Source organism: Leptodactylus fuscus, chromosome 1 (assembly GCF_031893055.1).
Source record: "Leptodactylus fuscus isolate aLepFus1 chromosome 1, aLepFus1.hap2, whole genome shotgun sequence".
Taxonomy (NCBI): domain Eukaryota; kingdom Metazoa; phylum Chordata; class Amphibia; order Anura; family Leptodactylidae; genus Leptodactylus; species Leptodactylus fuscus.
Genome location: NC_134265.1, coordinates 280694322 through 280719560, shown reverse-complemented (window position 1 = coordinate 280719560; position 25239 = coordinate 280694322). Strand labels below are relative to the sequence as shown.

The following is a 25239-nucleotide window of genomic DNA, read 5'->3' as shown; positions in this document are numbered from 1 at the left end:
ATTTTCTATTAATGCTGTTCCCTTGTATAATAATTCTAGTAGCTCCAAGGTTGTTCTTGAAGCCCTAGTCTTAGACTTGAGAATTTTGCTAAAATGAGTAATATTTGTTGGGATGGTTTGGACATAGTTTTTTTGTTCACAGGTAGTTTATGCAATGTTCCCATCCTTTGCAGAGGTAACCCATTGGCTATGATGTAGTCAGATGTTTGTCCTTGTCTTTTTTTTTTTTTTTTTTTAACTGAAATCGCTGGATGAAGATGTCTGGCTTCCATGACTTTTTCATCAGTTGATTTCTGACATCTCTGTACCAGATGGACATATAGGCTTGGTAACCTAGATGTTGTAATTGTTCTAATCCTTGCTGTAATGGGAGTTAACTCTCTATGCTTGTGTATATACCCAGCAACCAATGTAGGGGAAGATAGAGAAGCAGCCTGAACCAGCAATGAAACTGGATGTGTGTTTCAGACTACCACAGACTATGTCGTAACTTAACCGTATCTTTCCAAGAATAAGCAGAGCATCCTCGCTTCAGCCCCTTAGCCAGGCTCTGTCCTCTCCTGTGTCTCCTTTCTGCAGTAACTATAGACAACCATTGAGAGCTAGGCCTCATTCTGGCTCCTGGGGTCTTGGACCTGCAGAATGTAGTAGCAGGCAGCCTTGCTACACAGTGTGTATGACATGCTGACAAGGGCAGCACAGGAAGAGACTTGACAAACTGGTGGAGTACAGAATCAATGTTCCTGAGCTTAGGTGAAGTTTGCAACTTCATTGTCTTCTTTAGGACAAAACTCATCCTTCTAAATGGGGCATATTGGTATTAAACAGGTTGCTAAATGAAAATGCATAAGATGTATAAAACAAACAGAATTTCTTAATGTAAATCAGCGGTTACAGGTTTTTTTTCATCACCCCATCCAAATGCTAGCTGTATAAAAGCCTCTCTGACAAAAAGAAGCCTTAAAGGGGTATTCCCACGTCGCATACTCACCAGTCTTTACTGCTGTAAAATTTTCTTTCTTCCTGGTTTCTTGCATCATTTGGTAGGCGGGGTTTCACATGCAACCTGCTGTTTAGCTCCACCCCCAAATTTGTGTGTAGCTCCGCCCACCCATATTGGACTATGAAGTACAGACAGCAGCAACTCCATTCTGTGTTACATACAGAGACTGCCTGTCTCTGCCATAATGAACACAACTGAATTAGCTAGCCTGATAACTGGGAGAACAGAAGAAATGAAAGCAGCTCCTCTCCCCTATCTGAGAGCAGGGAACTAGGTCACATGGTGTAGATACAGGAATAGCTAGATACACAGGCTCCCTCCCGTGCACTTAGCCCCTCCTCCCTCCCCCCTGAGAGCAGGCAGATACATCACTTGACTTTTGAGCAGATAAGTCAGGGCTGTGTCCACAATGAATTGAATAAAGTAAGATAGTGGACAAACAAAGCAGTTTTGCTGAAGCAGTGTATTTAGGAAAAGTCTTACATCCACATTAACAAGCAGTATAGATAGGATCCTTGTGATGGGACAACCCCTTTAACTTTACAAGTGGTCTAAAACGGCCAAGAATTGTAACCGTATGTTAGAAAAATGGAACAATGTGTTACTCAATATGTTCTTATTGTAGAAGTTATTGGTCACTTCTATCTCGTGGATATATTTTGCAGCAGTGCTAAATGCCCTTGAGATCCACAGGTCATGCTTGTCCTACTTGGATCAAAAGAGAGAAAGTGAGACCTGCTTAAAAGGATCAGTGACTTTGCTATCATGCAGAAAGCCATTTGTAAAAAAAAATGAATAGGTCAAGTGTAAGAAACAAACCAAACAGACATAAAAAGATGGATTCCTGTATTTATCAGCAAAGTAATTGTGCGCTTGGCTGTGGATGCAGCTCATGCTATTGAGTAGTCCATAACTGCCAGAGGTTGACAGGCAGCTTCCGCTAGGGTCTGCACAGGAGGCCTACCTAATATGCTGTCTGCCCTAAGGGCCTATGGGAGCGCAGCTGGATTATTATGTTAATGCATGAGCCTCCTGCCCTCTTCCTATCCCAGCTGGGCTCCCTGTTGTTCAGCTCTGCTTTTTCCTGACAGTATAGTAATATGCTTCATGATTGAAAGGGCAAAAGGCCTCAAAAAAGAAAAAAAATCCCAGGTCTACAAAGAGATGTCAATGAGCCAGTGGAGAGATTTCTTCCTGTCAGCATCTTAGGAGCGTGTCTGTCAATAGACATTTAGGTAGTTTGAGTCTTGAAACCCCCTGTAACATGTGATGAGTTAAAATAATCATTTACATGGATAATAAGACCCTCAGAAAAAGCAAAGTTCAGTAAATACTACAAAGGAACAAGTTGTAGAATCTCTCAATGTGTTTCTGGGAGAGCTGTATGGCAACAATTGTAGCTCACACTAGGCTGACACCCAGACTTCCTGGCATCCTGAGCAGCAGATTTCCTAATCTTACATCTATATCACTCCGTCTTGTGGCTTAATGAGGCAGCTCTGCCAATGACAATCTAGGAGAGCTGGATGGCCACACCTGTGGTAGTATTATTGATTACCACCCAGCTTTCTCAGAGACATTCTAACATCTCTAGGAAAGAGGACAATACAATGACCTATACTGTGTATGTTGCAGGATAAATGCTCAATGCTGCTCTGAATGATGTTGGATATTTCTTTGTGTAATTTTATTTTGCTCACAGTTTTGTATTGCACTGGATAACTGCGCTGTAGAAGGTAAATATTTATTTTATTGCTAAAGGAATTGTCCAGTTTCAGACCAGTATTATTTTCTTTGTATGAATTATTTTTGTTTGTATAATAAAAAGTTATACAATTTTGCAATACTTTGTGTATTAATTCCTCACAGTTTCCTAGATCTCTGCTTGCTGTCATTCATTCTGCTCAGTGCCAGTGGCTAAAAAGCAGTCCATGGTCATGTGATGTAAAGTCCATGGTCATGTGATGTACAGTCAATGGTCATGTGATGTACGCACAGGTGCACAGTCACAGCACAGAAATCAGACATCTGCCTGGTAATGAGCTGTGCACCTCTGTGTATATCACATGACCATGGACTGTTTATTATTCACTAGCACTGAGCAGAATGAAGACAGCAAGCAGAGATCTAGGACACCGTGAGGAATTATGGTAATTGTAAAATTGTATAATTTTTCATAATACAAACAAAGTAATAGTGGTCTGAAACTGGACTGTATATCACCTGACTATGAACTGATTTTTACCCACTGGAGGCAAGCAGAGATCTAGAAAACTATGAGGAATTGATGCAGAGTATATTTTTCATTATACAAAAAAAATGTGTCTTAATATTAGTGTAAAACTGGACCATCCCTTTAAAGGGGTTTTTCCGGGCAAAAAAAAATCTTTTGAGATCAGCAGTAGGCAACCTTCCGCACTCCATTTGTTGTAAAACTACAACTCCCCACATGCATACTTGTTCTAATGTTCTAGAAACGCCCTTGGAAGTGAATGGAGCATGTTGGGATTTGTAGTTTCACAGCAGCTGAAGTTCCAAAGGTTGCTGATCCCTGTTCCAGATGGAGACAACAGGATCTAAGGAATAGAGGAGGAAGGAATAGAATAGGATAAGAAATGTTAGTGTAGTGTACGCAGGTGTAGAACAATGTGATCAGGTCATGTGATAAGCTTGACTAAACAGATATAATAAGAGGGCAGTTTTGAAGCTGCTGGAGTTCGATATTAATCTGATCGTCCAGGGTAAAGCGTTCCAGAGCCCTGGTGCAGCTCGTTCGGATAACAGAGAATGCAAGTCTATGGTCATTGGCAGAACGTACAGGACGCTTAAAGGGGCTCTATCAGCAAAATCGTGCTGAAAGAGCCCCACATATGCATGAATAGCCTTTAAAAAGGCTATTCAGGCACCGTAAATATTATATTAACCCCTTAAGGACAGGCCATTTTTTAGTTTCGCATTTTCGTTTTTCCCTCCTCACATTTCAAGAGCCATAACTTTTTTCATTTTTCAGTTCACAGAGTCACATGATGGCTTATTGTTTGCGGGACAAATTGTACTTTTTTATGGCACCATTCAATATGCTGTGCAATGTACTGGGAAGCTGGAAAAAAATTCAGAATGAGGTGCAATTGGAGAAAAAATGCATTTGCGCCATTTTCTTATGGGTTTAATTTTTACAGCGTTCACTGTTTGGTACAAATGACATGTTACCTGTGTTCTACGTGTCAGTACGAACGCGGTGATACCAAATTTATATAGTATTTGAAATGTTTTGATACTTTTAAAAAAAAAATGATAAACTTTGCAAAATAGAAAAAAAAAATTGTGTCATCATGTTCTAACACCTGTAACTTTTTCATATTTCCATGTATGGAGCTGGTTGTGGTGTCTCTTTATGCGGGACAAGATGACGTTTCTATTGATACCATTTGGGGAAAGATCTGATGGTTTGATCACTTTTTATTCAATTTTTTTATAGGAGGCAAAGTGTTGAAAAAAACGCTTTTTGGCTATTTTTATTTTTTTTGCCGCTACGCCGTTCGCAGTACGGGATAAATGTTTTAATATTCTAATAGTTTGGGCATTTTGGAGCGCGGGGATACCTAATATGTTTATGTTTAATGTTCTTTAATTACTTTTATAGCTAATCTAGGGAAAGGGGGGTGATTTGAACTTTTATATTTTTTAAATTTTTTCAATACTTTTAAAAACTTTTTTTTTCTTGTTATACATTTATGATCAGACCCCTTAGGTACCTTGAAACCTAGGGGGTCTGATCGCTCATACTATTCACTGCAATACTACAGTATTGCAGTGAATAGGAAAATCGCAGCACTTCTATTAGACGATGCCTCTGGCATCGTCTAATAGATCTAGTGCAGAGACAAGCCTGGAAGCCTTCAATAGGCTTCCGGCTGTCATAGCAACCGATCACCGCCCTCATGTGACGTTCAGGAGGGCGGCGATCGGCGAAACATGGCGGCGCCCATGCCGCCGGCGCCGTTTACACACTGCGGTCACGTTTGACCGCAGTGTGTAAAGGGTTAACAGCAGCGATCGGCTCGGGCACCGACCGCTGCTGTTAGTGGCAGGTCCTGGCTGTATTATACAGCCGGCATCTGCTGTGTATGGAGCGAGCTCAGCGTGTGAGCTCGCTCCATACATCCCCATGCGACCCATGACGTACAGTTACGTAGGTCGCTCCCCCCCCCCCCCCCCGTTTTAAAATAATACCCTAAAAAATAATGTGCTCTACTTACCGAATGTGCACACTGGGCGGGCATTCAGGGTGTGTTTTCATCTTCATCCATGCCTCTTCTTCCTCCGATGTCCTCGGGTCCCGTCCTCCTCCAGCGCTCGCGAACAGACATTGATAAAAAAAAAAAAATGACCTGGGCACATGCGCAGTAGCATGCGGCTTCTACTACGGCTACTGCGCATGCGCCCAGGCCATTTTATTTTTTTTTTTTTAATCAAAGTCCATTCGCAAGCGCCGGAGGAGGACGGGACCCGAGGACATCGGAGGAAGAAGAGGCATGGATGAAGATGAAGACACACCCTGAATGCCCGCCCAGCGTGCATGTTTGGTAAGTAGATCACATTCTTTTTTAGGGTATTATTTTAAAACGGGGGGAGGGGGGGGGGTAGTTTAATATAACTGTTACGGTGCCTGAATAGCCTTTGTAAAGGCTATTCACGCATATGTGGGGCTCTATCAGCATGATTTTGCTGATAGAGCCCCTTTAAGGCAGTAAACAGTGATGAGGGAGAAGATGTAGAGAAGTCCAGCTCGCATGAATCACATTTCTAGAGTATCTTACAGGTGTTCATTGTTATTAGGTTCTATATGATAACATTTCCTTTAAAGTGGTTGCCTGAAGGCACAAAAACATGACCATTGCACCAGAATGGCGAGGAGGACACCTGATCTTGAAAGTTTTTAGCAGTTTTCTGAAGAAATTACTCCTTTTCACAACTGCGCATCATGGTAAGCAGCTTTGGTTTGGTTCACACATGCTTATGTGATCAGTCCGTTTGAATTCAGTTTGAGACTAAATACGGACTGATGCACATACTTATTACATACTGACAGCTTTTTATGCTGATAGCAAACGCTGGGCGTTTAAAATGTGAGTTTAGGGCTTGTTCACATCTTCGCCCGGTCTCCATTTATACAGGTTTCCGTTCCCTGCCCGAACTAAACGGAAACCTGCAGGCATTTTTCAAACCCACTCATTTGAATGGGTTTGAAAAGTGTCTAGCCGTGAGCGCCAGTTCAAATGGTACAGTTCTGTTTTTGGTGCAGTTGTGTGTTTTGCTTTTTTTTATTAAAATATCTTAACCAGTTTTATACAGCCCATTGTCTTTATTCATCTGGGCATATCTGGACATACCTTGCAATGTTAAGTACCTGCACGAAATTGTGCAGCTGCATCGTGCTTGCCTTCACAGCTGTCCGGGTAGTCAGGTCAGCTAATTGTAGTTTGCTGATCAAGACTTGAACATTGTTGATTATCTCTATGTAAACACAAAGATAACATTGAGTTTACTGTAAGTCTGATGTGTGTCATGGCAGGATGTAATTTTTTTTTCTCTCCAAATCTGTGCAATGTAATATACATTTACTTTACATATTATTTAATCTGTATTTATATAAAATTTCTAGTAATGGTAATAAATAATCTCTCATGGTAAAGGCAATGTCTATATTTAGTGAAGTACTTCATAGTGTTCTGTGAAACACAGTTAAAGTCTGCCCACCAGCTTGTTGTAAAATACAGGAAGTGAGAAGAAATGAGAGCACTATGTGTCAGCTACATAAAAATTACGGTAATGGAGAGGGAAAACTATTGTAAAAAGTTTTTTTTAGCATCACTTTGTGCTATTAAAAATAAAAAAGCAAAACGTGAAAAAAACATGTTTTCTTATGCAAAACAATATCATAAAAATAATGCCCCATGTGTCACCTAAAAAAGGGCTGAAAATTGATTTGAATAACTGAAATGAAAAAAAGAAATGTTGTATCCCACAAAACCGCATTTACAAAAAAACCCTAGAAAATGTGTTTAGTCACCCAGACCCCATCTTAATCAGCTTTTTCGGACGCTGTACGGAGCTCACTACACTGTAGCGGTGGCGCAAGGGACAACAACATTAAACATTTCTAATGCACTTTACTCGCAATAGGCTCAAAGCGCAGTTGAATAGGAGCAGAGATACTTCTGGAAGCCAAAAAGGCTGATGGGGAATGAGTCTGGCACTCAGTATCTATTATCTTCAGGTTCTGGGCAATCCCTTTAACTAGTGGCCATGCGTTTTTGCTGTTACCTGTTGCAGTTTTATTAAAGGGATTATATCACTAGAATCCCTTTTTAAACTAAATACATGTAGGAACAGTCTTAAGAAGGGCTATTCTTCTCTTGCCTTTATTATTCTGATTTAATTGTACCCTGCACAGATTCAAGACACCCTGTGCCAGATGTAACAAAGCAGCCCCAGTACATAAGAGTCTCCTCCATGTTTCACAGAGAGTAGGGACAGTGTTCTTTTCAAAATATGTTTCATTTTTCCATCTGCGAATATAAAGCTGATGTTCCTTGCCACAAAATTAAGATTTTTGTCTCATCAGTCCCAGAAGCTTTGTGGCTTGTCAACAAGTAGTTTGGCAAATTACTTTTTATCAGATCCAAGTTATTTCTGTATCCATTGTGGGTTTTTCTTTAAATAAATGAGGGGTACCAACAATTCTGTCCACGTGTGTATATGACAATTGGGTTGGCCATGTGACCCAGAGTTGGAGCGTTATCGGGGGAGGCAGAGAGACAAGATTTTTAGCTTCCTGAAGAACTGTGATAATGTAAGAATCAGAGGAGCAGGATGTATACTATTACTAAGTGCACTTTCATGGTGTAAATTGCTGAAAAATGTTATTTCCCAGAAGGCTGTTGTTACTAACTTCATTGCAAAATATACGAAGAACACTTATTTCAAGTTTAAAGGGTTTAACTCCCATTGTGAATGTTGCCCCAGTGGATGCAGATGTGCCCCCAGCTAAGTTTATTTCTATAGGAGTGTCGGAGATATCCATGTACTGTATATGGCTATTTCTGGGGCTCCCTGTGAAATGGAGCGGGGTACATCTGGATAGAGGATAAATAATTTTCATGACATTATTCTTTATACCTCCTTTCTGGGTTTATTTCTAATGGGATCTATGGGAGAAGGTTTTGAACCAATGCCATCTGTATAACTGTGCTTCCCAGAAAATAGACTGCTATACCTTTTTAATATTCTGTGTATGTGCTTTGTTATTCTACCACACCTACATCAACAACAACACAAAAACTATTAAAGGGATTATAGAGGCAAAATTGAATATTCTGTCACTCCTCTTTACAGAAATGAAGTTGCTTTTGAGGAAGTGTGCTTTAATAAGAAGGGAGCTAGGACATTGACAAATGGGAATGACACCAAGGAGAGAGTGTAAGCAGGACAATATGAGCATGTTACTGGGTTGCTGCCTATTTGTCACAGGCTATCCTGAATGACTTAGACCTCTCATAAGGGGCCTATTATTCTCAAATTTAGTTATTATGCCACAGTTATTTGGACATATATTATGAAGATGATGACAGTTAATAAAAGAAATCTTCAGAAAGCGCTCCTTTTACATAAAGTTCAGACTATGACTCCCTGCAATTCTTAAGGGTGAATGGGATATTGCAGGCAAGACTGGCTGAAATACACCCGGGCTTTTAAAAAGACTGTTTAAATGCATACAAAAGAATCCAGGCACAATGTGACACACAGAGATGGAGTTAATAGTTAAGACTAGCCATAACCCAAGCGTGCCCATAAAACATGGGCTAATGTGCAACAATGACACATGTAAGGCTGCTTCACACTAGTACCAAGAGAAAACAGGATTGTATTCTATTTTTACAAGGATGTTAACACAGTTACAAATAGGAAATGATACAAAGCAAAGTATCATTGTACGTTTAACACAAACACACTATTATTTAGCGAAAGGTGTACTGTGTAGGAAAAGGGACTGAGGGGGTGGGGCATGACACAGACATTCTCTTTTTGGTGCTCTTTGAATCCCTGCCCCCCCCCCCCCCCCTAAACTCCTTTAAACAGACAACCCATAGATTAAACAGAGCAGAGGTGATAGGTGAGGCCAGTATTAAGATCCCAACGATTTCAGAGGTTGCCATCTGCAGGCAGCATTGTGCAGTGCTATATAAAGAAAGACTTGCTTTTTCTCTTTTTTCTGTGCAAGGCTGCAGTACTAATACAGTACTCGCTCCCCATGAGTTACAGTTCAGATGGTTGTGTAGTGGTGCACTTATTTTTTTTTAGAAATTTTATTGCTTATATCATTAGTTCATTTTATTGTATCAAACTTTTTAAATATATATATATATATATATATATATATATATATATATATATTTATTATTACGGTATTATATTATATTGACTTTACATGGGAGGCGGAAAAGGGAAAGGCATTTGCAGTCTCTATACTTCATTACAGTCCCTCAGGAGCCAATGTGGCTCTCATGTTGTTGGCAGTCGCAGATACTGTTCTGTGTCCATGACACCATGGACATCATTGCTTTACTAAAATTTGACACTAGAGTTAAAACTTTACTGCTGGCATTGTGGTAAAAGCCATATCACTAGTTTATACATTTACAATGATTTTTCACTTTTACTATTATACTATCATATCTTAATGTGGCTTCTCATCTATATAGGGTTGGAATACTTGTCTCAGTGTATATGTACCGTCTGCTATCTGTGTTAGGATAGCACCCTGACTAATGATACCATACACATGGGAGCCATGAGACCAGACGAAAACTCACCACAGGCCCTACTTTTGTTTGTTTTGTGGTCAGGGCTCATTCATTGAAATGTATGAATCTGTGGTGGACACAGATAGCACACAGGTCAACCTTGCAATTTTCCTACTGCTCTGTTACATGCACAGTGAAACACCATGAAGGAGCACAGCAGTAGGGAGAGAATAGTCTGGCTCCGAGCACAGTGAATAATGACATAGTGGCCTGTCTAAGTCATTTATGAATAGAAATACTGAATTATACTATGGGTGCTTTATTAACAAACTGACATCAAGTCATTAGAGTTCTATTAATCACTATGAAACTCAAGAAGATCCCTAAACTACAACTGGCTAGTTGTCAGAAGTGACAATGAAAGTGGACAGTCTTGAATACCAAAGTGGCAGGGCTATATGTGCACTGTTTTAACAGGAGACACCTATTACCGATTACAGAATCCACAAAGTAGCAGACCTACCATACACATAGAAACCAGGAGATGTCACAAACAGAGTCCTAGACCCGCTGGTGGTGTTACCAGTAGATACCAGGAGTCTTGCCATGTGCATTTGACTGGCAAGTACATAGCAGACCACAGGATCCAAGATGAACAGGATAAAACACACAGTATTTTGAATACTGTTTCAGGATTCATGGTACATCTCAGGTTGGGGTTCACAGTATACCAAGGACTGATTTAGGTTTTGTAGTACTCCAGATACAGGCAGAACTTTAATCTGAAGGCAGAAGACAGAATTCACTGGCTGAAAAACATCTCAAAACAGATGCAGTTCTAGCAGTACAACCGAGTAACCCTCCAGCAAAGGCTGATGGAACTTAAAGGATAAATAGCAGCCAATGGGGCAGGTATTGCAAAACCTTTAAGTCCAGCACAAAAGAGGTTAACAATAGTATCACTGTTGCAGGGAATGACTGAGAGGATCGCCAGAATATAGCAGAGGCAACAGACTTAATACAGAGCTGACTATTCGGCATGGCCATTGCAGTTCAGTTCTGGATACCATACTTCTGTGATACGTTCAGTTTAGTAGCATGCAATGACCTGGTAAGATTGTCACTTTGCCTAGGGCTAGAAGAACTTTTCTTGCTGAGTCTCAGAGGACCCTGTATACTAAAGTAACCTCAATGACCTAAGCTTTGCTGAGATGTTTCCATCTAAATCATATTAACCTGATTGTGATTTATTACAATTCTGATTATTAACCTCTTCCATATGGCACTGGCTCAGGAGGTGAGCAGGTTCCATAGCTTCAGAGTCTCTGATGTTTTATACAGGTGAGATAGCCTTATCAGCTTCGATGGTTTGGTCACAACTATGGCATCTGAGGGGTTCTGAGCTGTTCAGTTGCTTTGGTAGCTGAGAGCATTTTAAAGAGGACCTTTCACCACCTGGGGCACATGAGGTTGTAATGCACCGCTAGAAAGCCGACAGTGCGCTGAATTCAAATCGGCTTTCTCGATCAGTGCCCCCGGTGAAGAGCTATCGGTGCCGGTACCATAGTTCTTCACTGTGAGAAGGCCGTTTCTGACAGTCAGTCAGGAATGCCCTTCCTCAGCATTGTCTATTGCGCTGTACAGTGAGAGGGGGTGTTCTTTACTACCCAGCTATGACACTGACCGCTCTCACAGTATAGTGCTATAGACGCTGCTGTGAGGAAGGGCGTTCCTGACTGACTGTCAGAAACACCCTCCTGACAGTGAAGAGCTACGGTACTGGCACAGAACAGGAAAGCTACATTGAATTCAGCGTACTGTTGGCTTTCTAGCGGTGTATTACACCGCATGTGCCCCAGATGGTGAAAGGTCCTCTTTAAGGTCTCCCAGGTCTTCTAGCAATATTGCCTATAACATGCAGGCCTTAATAGTAATACAGCAGTATTGAACTCTATGGTATAAGCCATCAACTGTTTGCAAGTTCAAGCCACATAGGTGTAATAGGGAAGGCTTTAAAAATGTTAAATAAAATTGTAAAAACTAAAAAATATAAAAATTCAAATGACCCTCTTTTCCAAGAACACGCATAAAAATAGTTAAACAGAAATAAACACATTAGGCATCCCTGTTAAATGGTACTATTGTGAAGTCATGCAAAAAAAATATGCCCTCATACAGTTCTGTGAATGGAAAAATAAAGAAGGTGTGGAGTGAAACGTAAAAAATGGATAATGGTTTTGGTGGGACCGAGTAAAAGCATTTTTCCGAGCAAATGATATTGATGACACATCCTTAGGATAGGGGTCAATGGCAAAACCCAAACGATCATATGTTTTTACTAGCCACAATATGCAGAACAAAGCCAGAAGCAGATACCTCTGTTCTCTGTGTAGTGGCCGTGCTCAGTCAGATCCTTCATTTCAGCTTCTGTAACGCAAGAACAGTTTTAATTTTTTAATTTTTACACCAGAGCCAGGTGTTATTTTTTTTTTTTGGGTCGTCAACACTTTTCATCCTAGAATAAGAATAAAATGTGCTGAAATTATCAGACATTCCCCTAAAAGCTAACAAAAAACACATCTTGTCCCACATTTAAGGACATCCGACCTCTCTACTTGGAAATATGAAAAAGTTATGGATCTAAAATATGGCAATAGCAAGAAATTATTGAATTTTGCTAAGTTTTCAATTTTTTAAATTTGGAATTATGGTAATATATGAAAAATACTGTATAACTTTGGTATCACTGATTGTGCGAACCCAAAGAATATAGGTAAACATGTTATTTTTAGAGATGAGCGAACACTGTTCAGATCAGCCGATCCAAACAGCACGCACCCATAGAAATGAATGGAAGCACCTGTGACGCCGGCCGGCCGCCGGCAAAGTCAGTGTCACAGGTGCTTCCATTCATTTCTATGGGAGCGTGCTGTTCAGCTGATCCGAACAGTGTTCGCTCATCTCTATTTATTTTACCATATAGTGAGTGCCATAAAAACGGAACTTGTTTAATTTTATTTTTTTTCCCCAACTCCTCCACATTCTGAAATTTGCTTCCAGCTTCCCAGTACATTACACAGACTATGAAAAGCTGCCATTGTAAAGTACAATTTATTTAGCAAAAAATAAGCTGTCGTTTGACTCTTTGAACTAAGAAATAAAAACATTATGGCTCTTGGAATTTAGAGAGGAAGAAACAATAGTAGAAAAACTCACTTAGAAACACATTAACCACTGCATGTGCTAAATGCATTGTGTGAAAGTAAGCAAAATCTACAATACCATCCCTACTTTTGAGATCATTGCTTTGTTTTTATGCTCATGTAGCCTGTCCTCAAGTCCCATATTCTGAAATGTAGGGTTCTTAACTGGAGACAACATAAGTCATGATTTGTTTGTTTTTTAGTTCCCAGTTCCAAAACTTAGGGTAGAGCTGCTGATTCCTGTATTAGTAGATGCTGCTGTTCCTTAGCAACATGCAACCAGTCTTTTAGTAGCTAATGAAAATCTCCCAGTATGCATTGTCAGAGGTTGTCAGGGCATGTTTATATTTCTTGTCCCACAGCAACTAAAGGACCATTGACTGCCTAGGGCTAAAGCTACACGGAGGTTTTTGGATTATGATGCTGCACAAAAAAAAAAAAGATCAGAGTGACAATGTAATCCATATAAGTCAGTGGAACCACATTTACAACTTCATGCTACTGTGATGATAAAATTACTGAGAATTCATACGTTGGAGAGTTCTCCAGTAACCACAATGGAATTTCAGAGAACCCTAAAATAAAAATGACAATGATGTAGTCCTGTTTTTACACTAATGATACTATTTAGTTCTGTGGTCAGGACTCCTGTGGGATTCACTAGACAGCCTATCACATAATATTGGCCATCTTGAGTAGTAAGCTAAGCTAAGCTGGCTATAGGCAAGATAGCTGTCAGCCAAATACTTGTTGAGCCAATACCAATCTCCTGACTCCATGATAATCATGAATGTGCGAATATTTCATTGGGCACATGAGCTGCCTTCGAGTTCAGAAAGCAATAGTCTTATCACCTACTGTCCTACCATCTTAGTCTTATCACCTACTGAACCTACAGGCTAGTTGAAATCCAGCAGGCCCAAACCCCTGAAAATCAAAGGAGAGCAAAAACAAAACAAAAAAAAACAAACAATTGGAGTAGTTTGGCAAAAAGCTCTTGTGCCTAGGTATTGCTGTTGAATGCTTACAATGGCACCCCCTGATGTTCTCTTGATTCCTTCTTACAACGTCCACCTAATGTGGTGAGAAGAAGACAACACTAGTGGGCTGATTCTTATTTTCTGGTCACCTGTAGCAGGAATTATATTATCAGACCTTGTATAAGAGGTTTCAGGTGGAGGGACAGCACTACTAAACGTGTGTGACCATAACAACTGGACACATTACATGGACAGTCTGAGAAGGAATAAAGAGAACACCAGAGGGCGCCAAAAGTCATGTGTGTTTGTTTTGTTTTTTTAAAAAAATGTTTTTTAAACTTTTTTTTTTTATTAAACAGAATATATTTGTAAAGTTATGTTTTATATGAAACTTTTTACATATGTAATATTTTATTGTATATTTAAAGCACCTGGATCTGTTAAGACATATAGAAGGTTGTCTTAACAGCAAAAACCACAAACAAAGTAGACCTAGGTAGGGTATATATCTGATGATCTATGATATAACTATAGGGGTATCCCCTTTAGCTTTGCCCATGTATATAGGGTTAAACATTAGACATCAGAGGTTTCCCTGATCTCCACTGTTACAGAAGATTTTCATTGAGTAGCAGTGGTCACATGATCAGAGCACTGGACTGCACAGGTCCTTAAAGACTCCTGCCTATGGCATACTATTACAGTGCTAGTCCTCAAGGGATTTTCCGAGGTTGTAATATTAATCACCTGTCCTTAGAGTCCGACAGCTGGGAATACCAATCACAGGACCATTTATTGCCTATGTTTGATATTTCTACTCAGCCACATCCACTTAAATGGGACTGAGCTGCAAACAGGTGATGTGATGTGGTTTTCATTGTTACGGTCAGCAGGATATATTAAAAAAAAAACTAAAATAAACAAACATCCTGCAGAGCCCACTGGGCCCTGAAGTGCAGGGCGTACAGGTGTGAACAAGGCCCGACAGTTAACCTCACTGCCAGGCTACACCTCAAACTAAGTGATCCCTGTTTATTCACAAGGAAGCTGCCACTGCAGGACAAGCAGCCGCCTAAATGAATACTAGTCTTAGTGGTTACTTCACCAGTAGACAACACAATAATGACCGTGTGCTCCCAGTAGCTTACTGGGCAGCACCACACCGCAACTATCTGAAGCTGTAGTACCACAAGTGGCAGACTGCCTAACGTAGGAGTTACACAATAATAACTAAGGGAAAGGGAACCCACAATTTTAACCCATAAGGGAATTTCTACCTAACTAGGCAGCTTACTGCCAACTAAGTCTTGCACAATCAAACAACAAGTGGATATTGATCCTAGAGCACCGATCAGCAGCCCAGGTGCTACAAGCCAGATGCCGATAGGCTGACACCAGCATCAGTCAGCCGACCGACCACGCCTATTGGCTGCAAGGGAATTAACCCTATGAATGCTGGACTGCGCAGTGGAACAGGCTGAGACCCTAATATCTTGGCCACAGCTTCCGCACAGTCCTAACATTCATCCATATGCTGCTTCCATTTAAGTGGGTTTCTTGGCTAAAATATTTATGATGTATCCTAAACATAGGTCATAAATATCTGATTGGTGGGAGTCTGGCACCTAGCACCCAAACTGTAGCTGATACACAGGAAATGGATCAGGAAGCAGACAGCTCTGTTCTCTGTGTAGTGGCCAAACCAGGTTACTGTAGATCAGCTCCTATTCAACTGAAGGGGAGATAAGTTGCTGATACTTACCTTGGCCTCTCTGTCTATTTCCTGCTCCGTTCTCGAAGAGCCAATTGGTAAGGGCATCTGGTGTCGGACCCCCAACAATCTGATATTGATGATTTATTCTTAAGGTTGGTAAGAATACTTTTAGCTTTAGACCCCCTTTTGGCATGTCAGGAAGTGAGACCAAGGTTTGATGGTCTGTAGAATATGTCTTGAGCTATCATCAGGGCTCGTGATTTTAGACGATCTAAAATTGAAGTAATCTAGTAAAAAGATCCCACAATTCTAGCAGCTCAATCACATTATTTGTATGAAAGGCTCCATTCCCTATAGTGGATTTGTTTTCTATCCATGTGCTGTCTTGTTTTTTTTATTTTTATTTTTTAAATCGATATCCGTAGCGGAAATGCTCCAATTTCAAAAATTGTTGCATTTTTGTAAATCGCAGCATGTCAATTATACCTACGGAAACGCTGTTGGTTTCCATATAGGTATAACCGGACAAGAAAGTCTGCAGAGGAAAACTTTGCAGACCTACTGTGGAAAGCGCTGCTATCTGCTTTTTGGCTACGTGGTGCCTTAGCCTTAAACTGATGTAACTAAAAGTATATGTCTGTATAGTACATCTATCTAATTGATGTATTGGTCAGCAACATGAATTAATATGTGCTCTGTGTTATCTGTAGCGTCCATATTGTATCGACTTAATTTGGGGATTTTTATATTTTTAGTTTACTATACATATAGTTTAATATAAGACTATATTAACAGGCTTTTATTTATTTCTACAGGCTGCCGCTATATTTAATTCCGCATTTGGGAGTTTCTTGGTAAGTACACCTTAAGTTTTGCATTGTTACCCATAATGTCATTGTCTTTGTGTACTGGCAAACTTGAGGAGGGGGGGACTCATAGATACTCTCATCTACATACAGACACTTCACTTACCATAATAAAAATCCTTTACTGTTGCTAACTGTGATAATGAAGACACATGTCAATATAGTGATTTATTTTCTTATTGTCTGTAATGAGCTGTATTGGATAGTCATTATATAGCTGCAATGGCAGACGTATACTGTAGACCAAAGCACAAGACACATGATTGAGGGTCTTCCATCTCAGCTGGAGTGTCTTTGGGGAATAAGTATCCTCATTGATTATTGCTTTAAGGGAAGCACCAAGTTGGTGAGATATGTATATATGTAACAACCCTTTAGTATTTACTGCAAATTATCTTTCTTCCGAGCTTGTGTCAGCATATTATGTGTCTTTTGTGAGATGACTTATTACCAAATGTCAGCTGAACAAGTCACATTTGACTACATATAATCTATCACCAGCCTGGACCCTGAGATTATTGGACTTTTATTGTGGTAGCTTGGGGCTTGATCTAAAGATTATTTCTCCCTTAAATAATCTGTAAATATCAAATTGTCAGATTGTTATAGAGAGAATTTATTTTATTTTTAGTTATATCTATTGCGAGAGAGGTGAACCCATAATGAATACAATTGTGTTTCAATTGCAGTAGTCCTCAACCAGCTTTTAATTAGCATATGATAAAAACTGACTTAATCAAAAACTTCTGAGGCGATTTACATACAAAAGGTATATGTGGAATCGCCTTTCTAAAGGTCATACAAGGATGTGCTTAGTTAAAAATGAGTTTTCCCAATGATAGAGCCTTTTTAAGGAGATGTTGCTGCAAATTGGCCGCTTTCCCGTGTACAGAGACTTAACATGCCCTGATAAGAATTCTGAGAAAGAATATGGAAATAAGTCCTCCTTAGGGTAACTCCCTGTAGATTTATTCCCAAATTTTGCTACTATGTTTAAGAAAAAAAAAAAAAAGCCCTAAAAACAGGCATTGATCTATAGGGAGTTACTTTCCAATAGATGGCACTAGCGCAATCTCTGTACCTTCCAATTGTCCTCTATGTAAGGGATATAAAAGAACAGAATTTGTGAAAAAGCAATAAGTGAATAATCTTTAAAACGTTTGAGCAAGCCCAGATGGGTTGTAGGGAAAGTGGGCGATGTGTGGCAATGCATACCACTCTGTGCTTTGTTTGTTTTGTATATTTACCTTAAATCTACTAGAATCACTATTGATAGCAGATCAACTCTTGGCACAACCACCAATAAGTTGTTTGTCAGGTGCCAGGCACCACAGTACTGGAAACGCCATATTTTCATTGCATTCAAATCTGCCGCCACTATGAAAATGAAACCAGCCAGAGCACTTCAGTACCTGGTTCTCGATGTGAACTATGAAGAGGCCACAGTACTTGCATGAGTGCTGCGGTCCCTTCAAACAGCCGATCCATGAAGGGACAAAGTCAGACCCCCACTGATCTAGAATTGATGTCCAGCCTCGTGTATAGACATCACATTTAGACTGATGCCTCAAATTGCAAAAATGTTTTTTTTTTATTTTTTTTTTTAAATTTTTTTATTTTTTCAGATTTTTTTTTTCTTTAACGCTAAATCTAAGCGTTACTATGAAAGGAATGAGAAATATAAAAGAATCATTAGAATTCCCCCTTCTCCTTAATTCACTCCTGACTGTAAAAAATGAAGCAAAATCTTCAACCAGCTGTCCCTCAGTTGTGGTCTTTAGCCTTAAAGCCTTTTTATTGGCTTCCCAAATTCTTGTCTCTATCCATATGAGTGAAATATTCTATTGTGAGCTCCACTGCATAGAAGAGCTAATGGTATGAATGATAGAACATACTACTGAAAATAGGTTACAGGTAATACATATTGCTGCCAATGAGTAAAACAAGAGTCTCTGAAAAAACAAATTAAACTTTTTCTAAGCATGCCAAAACAAATGCAAGCATTAGGGCTATTCTATTAACTACTGCATCATACAGTATATAAAACATGCAGTACAAGAGTAGTCCGAGCTATGTTCTGTGGAGCTAGCAAACTGATAGATTCATGACACCTATGACGCCATTTAGAGATGAGCGAGTACTGTTGGGATCAGCCGATCCGAACAGCACGCACCATAGAAATGAATGGATGCACCTGGTACTTCCGCTTTGACGCTGGCCGCTTAACCCCCCCCCGTGTGCCAGCTACGTCCATTCATTTCTATGCGAGCGTGCTGTTCGGATCGGCTGATCCGAACAGCACTCGCTCATCTTGGATATTACAACCAGAATCTTTTACCATTTATCCAGTCCTATTACCAACTGGCTAGAATGCCCCTTTAGGCTGGGGCTACACATAGTGAAACACAACTAAAAGCAAGCTGCGGGAAAGAAAAGCAAAAATTAATGTGGCGTGCAGCGTATTTCTGCTGTATTTTGCATTTTTGTCTCTCCCAACATCAGTCTGTGGGGAAAATGCAGCATTTACGCGAGTAAAAATAATCAGTTTTTTCAAAGTGCTATTTTTTCTGCAGTGTGCGGTTGAGATTGAGCTCTAAAAGCCTGCGTCTTTTCCGTCTGTGATTTTGCAACAGACAAAAACACTGCATCTCCATCTTCATGGGAATCCCTTCATGTGCAGAATATTATACTTACCTTTCCATTGGTGCTCCTTTGTAATCTTTTTGTTGTAAACATTTGAAAGCATAAAAAGTCCTATGTAGATTATAACCTAAGTAGCCGTGGTGGGCGGGAAGCAGCTTCATCCTAGGCACATTGTTTGCTCATCACACCTCCTGGGAATGATTGATATCTCACTTGGATAGCAAGAAGTGAAGGACCACAACCTGTGTCCTAAACCATAGGAAGCCTCCATTCTTAGATATTCCCTCAAAGCTATAACTGTCTTGTGTTGTATGTCTGTCTTACACTGAATGTAAGTGTCCTAGAGAAGAAACTGAGCAGCAAAATGTTCCTTCTACGTAGAGATACATGCATATGTAATGGTTTTCTAATGTCCCAAATAAGTAGGTGGTGGCAGTGGGTATATCAGGTCATTGGACTGTGTTGAGGTATGTATACTCAGTTTGCAACCTGAGTGAAGGGTGAGCACAAGACTGAATGTGTGGATTTCCCCCCATCCCCCCTGCAGTCGCATGTGCTAAGTTAATGAAATGGTACAACCTATGTATAAGCATGGTTGGTCTACCAAGTATAAGTAAAAAGGTTAATTAAATACTGTGTATTGTGTATTCTATATATTTCAATTAATACTCACAGATTGAGGTGTTTGGTTAAATTGACAGCCGTAAAGTTTTTACCTTCCAGCCTTGCTGGTATGAATTGTTTACAGCTGTTCTGAAGGGAATTGACCTCCCGAATAAGATGACCAGAACCCTCTTCACCTAAGATGCAGTTGCACGTCTGTCCTGCACGCACACTACTCCTGTTTGCACTTTGAGATTATGTGACTGTTGAATGTAAACAAGCCCCAACCGTAGACGACGCACAAACCCATATTACGATATCGATTACTTTCTCCTTGGGAAGATTTGTTTGACTTTTTGGCCCTTTCAGTTTATTTGAAAGCTTTATGCCCTAGTAGTTTCCCACAATGCTGAAACAATCTATTGTAATTTTTTGTCCTTTACCTAGGTTTTCCTGACCTGACAGTATTGTGCTTGTGATAATACAATACACATTGTTATTATTATTTATCTTTTAGATTACAAAATCTTTTGCTAAACAGTGCCCATTTCCAATTAAAATGCATTGCCTTTAAGAACTAATTGTTTTAGAAAACTATTTTTTTATTTTTTTTTACTCAGCGGGTAATAACTAATTATAGTTGAATTCAATTTACATAAATTTCAGGCCAACAGAATATCTCAGGATAGTACCGTAGAGAATTTCTTTAAGTTGAGCCAGTAATGTCATTATCTCCTCCTCTCATTTAAACTGCTCGCTTTACAATAATTGTAGCGCTTAATAAGTGATTTGATTTCTCCCCTTGATGAGGTTTTAATAAAATTTGATGGCGTTTGAGTAATTCAGCATAGCTAGTTATCAAAGGGGCTGGTCCTGGCAGCACGCATATATATATCCCCAGGGAGAGCAGAATGTCTGCTCTGTGCGCTGCATGGCTGTGCTGGCACTGCTTCTGAAACCACACAGTGGCACTCTGCTCAGTTTATCATCATAGTAGAATTACGGTTATTTATTAAGTCTGTTGTGACGGTACCATTATTTATACTTCAGGGTTATTTTTATGCCTGTTTGTAGTTTAAGGTGTGCTGTATCTTGTGAGTTCAATTCTGACCAGGGATACCTCTTCAAGAACTTCTGAAATAGCAAAATTGTTGTCTTACGTAAAATATTTACCTTTTTGCTTTTTATTTTTTGAAGCCATTATTTATTCAAGCAAGAGTGATCATACAATAACATGGCAAGCTACATAGAATACATAGTATCCATCTGGAAGTGAGATGGTTTTAAATAGTCCCCACCATTCCTGAGCAACAAGCACAGTTAGTTTTGATGCCCAATATGCTATTTAAGATCTGTAGTGTCAGACAGTGGAGTGTGATTCAGAGCTCCAATCAGAGGCAGTCAAAACTCAGAATCACCCCCTGCCTGCTCCTGACTTAGGCCAAGTTTACATTTGCTTTTTCTATTCCGTTTGGGGAGTACTTTTGTCTCCGCATGATTCGTGCGGAAAACACATGGACCCCATTATAGTCTATGGCAGGGGTCCTCAAACTGCGGCCCGAGGGCCACATGCTGCCCGCCAAGCACTTCTGTCTGGCCCCGCCGACAACACCGGCAGGCGTGCATTTATAATGAAGCTCCTGGGGAGCTCGGGCAGGCCATGGAGCGCACTTCACTTTACCTATTGGAGGGCACCGCTCCCGATGTCTGTGCGACCTGCTCTGCCTCCGGCCCACTGTTTAAAAAGTTTGAGGACCCCTGGTCTATGGGGTCTGTATGATTTAATTTCGCACCACTTTTTAATGCGTTCGGTAATTTGTTCAGGAGGTCCCCAAGTGGACTCCCCGAGCGGAATACCAAACACACATGTGAATTGGGGCTTACCTTGCCGACACTACAGAGCTTAATTAACATATGAGTCACCAAAACTATCTGCACATGTTGCTCAGGAACTGTGTGTGTGTGTGGGGGGGGGGGGGCTAAAGAAAAAATTCAAAATCTTCCAGAATCGGTGGAGCAAAGACTATTAATTGATGTATAGTGATGAAAGCAGTAAAAGGACCTCTTTAAAGTAAAATTAAGTTATGATTTGTACTTTTCAATGTATAGTTTTGATTTCCGTGGCTTAGACATTTATTCAACTGGATGAAAACATATTAATCATGGTGTCCAATTGTCTTGCAAATTTGTGACACAAATTCAATTACTAAAGAACTGCAACTTCTAAATCTAATTTTCTTAAAAGTGCTCCAAAATTTTTAATTACTGTTCATTTGGTTTTTGCTATGCTTTTCATTATTTTCTATGTGATTAGCAGGAATCCAATAAACCCAGCTCATATTAATTGTTAGAATACAATAATTGATTTATAGTTTGTCCTGTCAGAGAGAATCTGCTTATTTCCTGTGTTCTGAACCATTATTTCATCCGGAGTTTTACCATTTTTTCCTTTAGCTTGGTACAAGTATTGTTTGGCAGTATTTATTAACAATCTATGTAATGTTCATTAGCCAGACCTTACATCTGTCTTTCACAAGCCCCCCTATAGTAAATGTCTACTACACTGGGGTCATTTGTGTGCATGAGCAAAGGAAAACAATGGCAGAAGAATGCTGAGTAATTCAGTGCCCGTGTGAGTCAGTTGTACCGGCGCTGCTTAGAAAACCACAATACTAATATACATTTACTATAGTAGGCGAATTTGTTGGTAGTCCTATACTTTTACTATGGCTGGAAAACTCAAAATTATGTTTATTTATTTAATTTTTTTATAAAATGTTTTGTAAAAGGGGTCAGGATGGATAAAAAAAAAAAAAAAATACGCATTTCTCTGCTGACTTATCCCATACTGCTGCTGTTGTGATGCAGGCCGCTATAGCGACCTACCTCAAACAGCGAGCTGACCTTCGTAGCCATTTTCTGTGCATTAAGATGGGACCAGAAAATATCTATTTGCAATAACTACAATTATTTTGTATAATATTTAATTATTTAACAAATTCCCGATCTATTTAATATTCCTGTTGTACTTAAGGGGGTGTCTCATTAGAATCGACCTGTTTTAAATTGTGGTTGTCTGGTGACTACCAGATTTTACAGAAGGAAGCAGTGGCTAGCACGGGATTTTCTCAATAGCCGGATCTTCAGGGACAGCGTACTATTACAATTTGGCCTTTTCTAGACAGGTGGAGGTTTCTAAAATTATCAGAACTGTTTCTCTATTTATATTTAGGAATATAATAAATATATTTAGAAAACTATAAACTCTTCTAGTAACTATATCGCTCCAGTATTTCAAGGTATTTTGGATTCCGTGTTTTTCTTCACAAGCTGATTTTCTCATTCTCAAAGGTAGTCAAGCCGGAAAGGCGTAAGATATACACAAATTTACTGTCCTTGTTGGGGATCACTAAGCCGTTTTGCACTACAAGCGGTAATGTTTTCTTCTGTCGTAGGTTTCCAAAGTAAACAACCTTGACAAAAGAAAGCTCCTGTTGTGGTGTTTATATTAGAGTCAATGGGAATGGACAAAGACCGAAGGGTTGCCATACTCTGTAACTGTAAAAGTCTGTTGTTCTCATCCTATGATGCAGATGATGACCACAATGGATGTGTGAACGTCCTCTTACTAGTCCTGTCTAATAGTTAAGTGAAAGAGTATAGATGTGCCAAATGTATCAAAGTGTCTCATTGTGGATACATTTGGTGCTAGTTTACACTAGACTAAGTTTACCTTGCTCCAGTATTTCAGCACAATTCTAATTTAAAACATCAGCCATACCCTCATTCCTACTTATGTGTATAAACGCGTTATAAATGTGGTGCAAGCCATGTATGTAAGCATGTAGACTGGTTTTTCTAGTAAATATGAAAGAGGACCTTTCACCACCTCCACCAAGTCCAACTCTTTACATCATATAGTAGGTATATATATATATATATATATATATATATATATATATATATATATGTATCATATAGTAGGCCACCGACTCTAGCAGAGTTGAATTTCTTTCTCTAGCCCCCACCAGTCCCGAGCAATAGATGCTGACCGTTCTGGTGCCTGATAAGCTATTTAGGGTTTTTACTGTCAGATGGGCAGTGTCAGGAAGGAACAGGCAAAGGTTGTTATTCAGTACTCCAACCAGAGGTGGACATTGTCACACCGCTTTTGCCTGACACCGCTCACCTGACATTACAGAGCATATCAGGCACTAAGACTGACAGAACTTATTGCTCAGGAAGGGTGGGGGCTACAGAAAAAAATCCAATTGCTCTTGAATGAGTATGGCAGCACCTATTATTTGATGGTAAGGACTGGATTTGGTGAATGTGGTGAAAGGTCCTCTCTAAGCCAGAAATTCGGTGCATTTCCCTTTAGTAAATGTCTCTGTGTCTATTGGGTATTAAATATGCTCAACATCACCTCTAGATGGCCAGAAGTGGTACTACAGCAGACAGGGTGTAAACCTGGTTCCTCATATTTGTGAGGGTGGATTCCTGGGCAGTAGCGATCTCCCATTATCATTCTGGTCAGGTCACATTATAGACAAAGGAGATCCTGGTTGTGGAGATGATCAAAGACAGGCGGGCGTAATGTGCTCCATGTGTTTGTAAAGAAGCTTGTTGTGGTGTAAATCCAAAGCTGAACAACATACATGTATCTGCTGAAAGTAAAGCAGTCTGCCATATTTCAACAATGAAGCACATCCCCCCCCCCAATCCCATGTATAATTAACGATCATCAGGATAAGAAAAACTATTACACGTTTGATTTCAGGAAGATAAAAAGCGTGTGTGTTTTAGATATTATCCCATTGAATAACCATTTTCTTTCAAGAAATGATCAAAATATTTCCGTGAGCAGACCCGTGTCACCCACGTAAAAGCTAAATAATTACGTTCCCCGGTATAATTTTTTGTGTATGCGTTCTAGATGGACAGTATAAAGATGAAAGGGAAATTTGTTCATAACGGCACTTCACAGATGACTGAAGCAGGTGTTAGAAATGCAGATGAAGCGTGTTGACTAAAGAGTGTACAAATTTGAAGTGAAAATGCCAGTGGTCGGCTCATAGTACTCGGCACATGTGAAGTTTCTGTGATCTAAATAATTCATGGTATTGTGTGAGCCAGTTTAACATGCAGGAGAAAGGTGCCGATTGCATTGAAGCCTCCGCTCTCTCTTTACTTTGTTTCTTTTCAGAATGAGCCCACGTTCTTTGCTTTTATAGGCATGAACGTGGCATATTGATCCAGCCATTGAAGAGCAATCAATACAAATAAATGTACATACTTTTGATATTCATATGAATCTAGCTACTACATTATCTGAAACATAGATTTTGCCAGATACGATATTTTTCTGATGCACTGCGGGTTTAGACAGCAGAGAAAAAAATAAATAAAAACACATTTTT

At 39.7% G+C, this 25239-nt stretch overlaps 1 protein-coding gene across 1 annotated transcript in view; it reads left to right on the top strand.

Annotated features, from left to right (window-relative positions):
• Positions 1 to 25239, top strand: part of SLC10A7 (solute carrier family 10 member 7) — a 151875-nt gene that overhangs the window by 40749 nt on the left and 85887 nt on the right. Inside the window, exon 5 of the mRNA XM_075257768.1 lies at positions 16523 to 16561. Within this exon, the coding sequence (XP_075113869.1) occupies positions 16523 to 16561 (39 nt within the window). The remainder of the gene's footprint in view (positions 1 to 16522; positions 16562 to 25239) is intronic.